The sequence below is a fragment of the Thunnus albacares genome, chromosome 11 (assembly GCF_914725855.1).
Source record: "Thunnus albacares chromosome 11, fThuAlb1.1, whole genome shotgun sequence".
Classification (NCBI taxonomy): Eukaryota; Metazoa; Chordata; class Actinopteri; order Scombriformes; family Scombridae; genus Thunnus; species Thunnus albacares.
The window spans coordinates 30,641,501-30,647,500 of record NC_058116.1 but is presented as its reverse complement, the minus strand read 5'-3'; the positions used below and the strand labels follow the sequence as shown (position 1 = coordinate 30,647,500).

The 6,000-nt window shown below is 37.4% G+C and overlaps 1 protein-coding gene across 4 annotated transcripts in view; it reads right to left on the bottom strand.

Annotated features, from left to right (window-relative positions):
* The window catches only part of pde9aa (phosphodiesterase 9aa), a 41,124-nt gene that overhangs the window by 17,343 nt on the left and 17,781 nt on the right, over positions 1 to 6,000 (bottom strand). For all 4 annotated transcript variants that reach the window (XM_044365083.1, XM_044365082.1, XM_044365085.1 and 1 more), the window contains one exon: positions 4,609 to 4,679. In XM_044365083.1, coding sequence (XP_044221018.1) covers positions 4,609 to 4,679 — 71 coding nt within the window. The remainder of the gene's footprint in view (positions 1 to 4,608; positions 4,680 to 6,000) is intronic.

The following is a 6,000-nucleotide window of genomic DNA, read 5'->3' as shown; positions in this document are numbered from 1 at the left end:
CATTAGAGCTGGTGACCATGGCGACCGGAGCGGCGAGAGGATGGAGATCTGTGTGGGTGCCACGCTGTTGCTGTAGCGACTAGGTATCCAAGGCAATCGGCATGCTTGTGTGAAGTGGCTGTGCGTCACATCTGAAACTACTAACATTACCGGCAGTCAGGAGGGAAAAAAAAAAATCTGTTTCAGGGTTGGAAACCGTTAAAATAATTCAGACACGAGCGAGCGGGTTCGTGATGGCGTGAAGACGTCGACAAAACGTTTTTTATTTACAAGAGAAGAAGAAACTTCACGTGTTCGTATCGTCAGCGTGAAAGTTTGAGCTCAAGATGAGAAAACATTAATTCAAAAGGTGAATTTTTCAAAACCACCAGAAGAAGATATGATTTGAATTTACGTTGAATTTCAACACATTTATTAATATAATATTCTAGATTCAGTTTTTGTATTTTATTTTATAAACATAGTCTTTATTTTAGTCTGTTTGCTTCTGGAAAATGTTTTTGATAAACATTAATTTATTCTCTCAGATGTACAGTCATAGTCTCTGTGTTTATATATTAGGTCATACATTTCTGATAAATTCTTCATATCACTTTTCAATCATGCTTTTGTATTTTTAACACTATATTGTGTTTATAACATTCAGCTGATGGTCTGTCAGCTCTTATCTGCATCACGTCTTTGTCCAGGTGACAGCTGCTCCTCCAGATGTTTACTGCAGTTTTCTGTCTTTCATGATTTGAATAAATTAGATTTATGTTTCCATTAACTTTAAAAAACTTTTCTGTTTCACATTTACTGTTCAAATCTCTCTATCAGACTCTCTATCGATCAGCTCATCATCACTTTATTCCAACAGAAAGCTTCCTATAGTAGAATTAGGGGAATCGTCACGGTGACCGGGTCATGTCGTCATGGTGACTGAGAGGGTCGGTGCATCGGGGGCTTTTACACATGAAGACAAACATGCTGCCAGATACAGTGAAGCTGTAACTTGTGTGAGTGATGACACCACAATCTGGTGTTTGTTGATGAATGAGAGAAGCGTGATGCATCACACGCATGCACAAACACACCGACGTGCACACGTGCGTAGGTGCTTCTTACACGCCATATTGGACACCTACGCGCACACGCTGTGTGTTTCACAGGAAACACCTGCGGCGTTATGTCACGTCACATCACGAGCTCCGACAGGCTGATGTGTTTATTCACGTGGACGTTCGCTGTTCACACTCAGCTTCTTTCAGCCTTTTAAAGGCTGATAACACAGATTTTCTGCCACCAGACATTTTAACAGTTTAAGACGTTTCCATTAAGTTATTTTGGCCAATTCAAGTCCTTTAATATTTGATTTAATACCTTTATTTATTAAATATTTATTAATATGTGTCTGTAGCCTATTTAATCTGACAAACCTTATTTTCTATGAGCTATTGGATCTAAATAATAAACGTCCTGGATCAAAAAGTTGAAGTTTATAAGCTTAAATTATTGATATGATGTGAATGAAACATGATGCAGTTGAATCACTCTGCTGTAGTTGTTGGAACTACAGAAACATTCAGTCGTTTAGCGATTGTACGATGATGTAACAGAGTGGAGATTCTTCCCTCACAAACTATCTTTGACAGGTAGCAGAACAGACACCTGCAGAGTTAAACACATAAAACCAGACGACCGCCAGCTTTAATTCTGGCCTTTCATCATGTTACTCTCAGAATTAAAGTTAATTACAGCTGATGTCACCAGTCACGCTGCTTTTCTAATGATTATTAGTGTCTGAGCTTATCCGAGTGTCGCTGCGCCCAAAAAATTTTCACTCTCATGTGCAGTGAAACGCTGCGCTGCAGGCTGCGACCTGCAGGCTGCAAGCTGCAGGCTGCGACCTGCAGGCTGCGACCTGCAGGCTGCGACCTGCAGGCTGAGCTGTAAAAAAAGGATCTGATTTTATTGATCCATTAAAATAATCCTGGATTGACGTCTTTAATATCAGATATACTTAGTGTCTATGGCTGAATCCTGAAGTTAAGATCTTCCTCAGAATTGAATAAAATAATCTCAAAGGTTCTCCAAACGTACCACGTCTCAAAGCTGAAGCACCTTAAAGTGCCACACCAGTGCTCCCACTAACTCCCATTCAAAAAGCCTCAACTTCTCTCTGGAAATATTAAATCAATCATTGTTTTCAACAAGTCGTTCTGGTCTCAGTCTATAAATTCAGACCCTCTCATAGGTGTGCTGGTGGTCATTTTAGAAATTATTGTTCCATTAATAAGATTTAAAGACTTATAGTAGCTTTGATGTCTGCTGTGTGGGTGTTGATTGACAGCTGTGATTGACAGCTGTGATTGACAGCTGTGATTGACAGCTGACTCACCTGCTGCTCCGGGACTTCAACATATATTTCTCACGTGTTTCCATGTCTAGTTACTTATCCATTAACAGTTTCTCAATCAATTTGAATGAGATGAATGAACCATATCCTGACATATTATATATTAATATATAATTAATATAATCAATAGTTAGAATTTGTCTATTTTATTTAATCTGACAGTTGTTTATTTATTGTTAATCTGGTACAGATGATGCTTGTAACAGATGTCGATGTTTTCGGGGTTGTGTGACTGACCTGTTTGTGTGTTTTGTTGATTGTTTTGTGTTGTTTGTTTAATTCTTTTTATCATTATTATTATTTATTTATAGAAAATATTTTTTGAGTCAGAGGCGGTGCATCTCAAGAGGCTTAACCTCAAATTAAATACCAAATAATAATATAGTGAAATAAAACTACAATTACCACAATATAATATAATATATATATATATATATATATATATATATATATATATATAATTATTATTATTATTATTATTATTATTATGGAGCAGCTCTGCAGCACAAATATGAAACAATTAAACAAATCAGAGACTTTGATGCTAAATTTCTGTGATTTTTGCTGCTCAATTGAAAAAATGTACAACTCATGAACAGATTCAAGTTGACCTTGATGATTGCAAAACGATCACTGATTAAATGTTCCTGCCGGTGACACTATAACAGCCGGCACGTCGAGAACACCGAGAACTACATTATAAAAGAACCCTGCTGGTGGCTATCACAACACCTTTATTGATCGTGTTTTATAGCTTTATCTCTTTATCTCTTTATCTCGGAAGAACTGACACATCTACGCTGCCAACATGCCGTCGGGCAAGCAGGTAGAAGCTGTTTCAGCTGCAGCAGCATAATAAGCAGGTCAACAGCCTCACACACACAAACTTCCTCCTCACAGTTAATAAACGGGAAAAAAAACAACAACTGGAAACTGATAATGGTCAGCTGAGGAGGACCAGTATGAGGACCAGTACGACCCCCCCGGAGAGGATGTTGTGTAAGTGTGAAGATGAAGATACAAGATGAGTTAAAAACGTGGTCAATGTTCAGCTGATTCTAAAAACAGCACAAGGTCATCAGCAGATTGGTTAGCAGACCGCGACTTATCTAATCACAGCCTGATAAATAGTAGAAGAATACCGGTTCAGACAACATGCACTGAAGGCATGCGCTTATCTCACGGACAATTAATGAACAGTAATCAGTCCAAGAACTACTGTACAGAGCTTATATAACCAGATCTGTAGGTTTAAGGAGCAAAGTTATGAAGCTCATTCAAAATATCTGCGTTGGATAACCGTGAAACTTGGTTCAGATGTTCAGTATGAAGTGTAATAACTCTGCTGACTCTTTATGGTTTATGATCACCTGCAAGACATGTTTCTGTTTACACATTTAGTGCAAATTTAAACTCCAATTTATAATATAATATCTACGAAAGACGGTTTCACTGCAGCTTTGCAAACATTAGTTGGTTCATCAACAGTCGGCGCCATTAAAACTGTTGCAGAAGAAGAAGAAGACAACGAGATGACGTCATTAAAAGAGCGGGAGTCAAAGATCAAACGATGGAAAACATGATGTGACGTTTCTGTTAGTTTCATGTATTGATGTGAGGAAGGTTACAGTCTCCTCATCATCGCTCCACACTGATCTGATCAGTGATGTTTAAGTCACATGATTCATTTATTCACTCGGTCTATTTATATTTGCACTTTGTCACATTTTGCTTTTATCAGTGCGCCAACTTTTCCACCTGTGAGGAAGAGATAAGAATCAATATATTAATCAATAAAGCTGTTAGTAGGTAACAGCTCACACTTCACCCACATATCATGTGTGTAACTGAAACACTTCAAGTCTGTTTTAGTCCCATGACGACAGTGACTTGGTGTTATGGACACCAGTGTAGACATTGACAGACTGCTGGTCTTGCATATGTGTTTTTATTATTATTATTATTATTTTTATTGTTATTAATGACTTGAAGAAGTAAGTAAAGAAAATTGTTCTTTTTTGTTCAGTGCAGCATGAAAATGTTCAAGTTCCACAAAGACAAGTGTTTTTCTTCAGATCAGCATAAAGTACAAATCTGTTTTATGTTACTTATATCCATAAACAGTACATATACATATATATACATATATATATATATATATATATATTTATTTTATGGTGTGGTGAGCGGCGTTGTGGGAACAAACTTACGCTCGACTCTTTTCTCCAACATGGCGAGACGGTTTGTGACTTCGGTCTTCAGCTCGTTGATCTTGAACGCTCTGCAGACACAGACGGAGAAATGAGAGAAGACTGAGCAGCAGTGATGGAAAGTAACTGAGTACTTTTACTCAAGTACTTCAATACAATTTTGAGGTACTTGTACTTTACTGGAGTATTTCATTTTGATGCTACTTTCTACTTCTCTTCTATTTCACTACTTCTCAGTGGAGAATATTGTACTTTTTACTCCACTACATTTATTTCACAGTTATATATAAAATATGTATTATTATAGATTAGACGACAATATAAAGTTGTTAAATTAACACAAAAAAGCTGCTTAATTTTGCAGAATGAGAACTTTTAATACTTTAAGTACATTTTGCTGCCAAAACTTCTGCACGTTTATTAAAGTCAGATTTTAGAGGAGGGATCTGCATCTTAGATTTTTGTCTCTGCATGACGATAAATCTTCTTGTATATTTATACTTTTCTGCTGCAGGAGGAAATTTACAGCAGTTAGCTGATAATTTAAGTGCTTAATAATATATTAACTGCTTGATGCACCTCTGCTACTCTTTACCACACGACTCAGCGCTCTGCTGTTTATATTATATTATCATTAACATATCTAGAAACGACCAAACCTCCTGTAATATCTGACAACTTTAATAAGCAACTAATAGTTTTAGCTAATTTATGAAGTAAAAACATTTGTAGGTTTCAGGATCTCCAAACTTGATCTGAATCTGAATCCATTTTCAGTTTGTTTTTATTGTTCGTTCAGACAAAATAAGAAATTAATAGTGAAAATAATTATTAGTTGCAGCCCTAAAATCTGTCCTACTGTAACAGAGCAGAACCGGATTCATCGGACGGCTTCATGTCAGATCTGCAGAGTATCTACGGTGCTGCTGCTTTGTTCCCTTTTCACCAGTAAACTCTCGTCCTGTTCTATGAACATCTGCTCTCATACATAACCGTCCCTGAGAGTCTCTGCAGCAGCCGAGGTCGACCGGTGGAAACTCCCTGTGCAGCACACGATGTGTGATGAGGAGCGAAACACATAAACAGATTCTAATAAGAGAGCAGAAGCATCACGGTGGGAGGAATGATCACAAAACAAAGATAAACTGATAACGAGAGATGCTGCTAAAGATGAAGGTTTACTGTATGAGATGAGGCGGTAAAATAATGTTTTGTTAGGCTTGAAGTGGAAGGTGTCATAGTGTTAAAGTATACAACGGTGTTTAGGATTTTTTCTACTAAACTGACACAGTCGCGCTGTATCAACGTGATATGTGTCGTAGTGAACAACAGTCGCCACCAGAGGTCAGTGAGTCGCGATACAGGCAGCTGCTCGTAACTAAAACAAGAAAA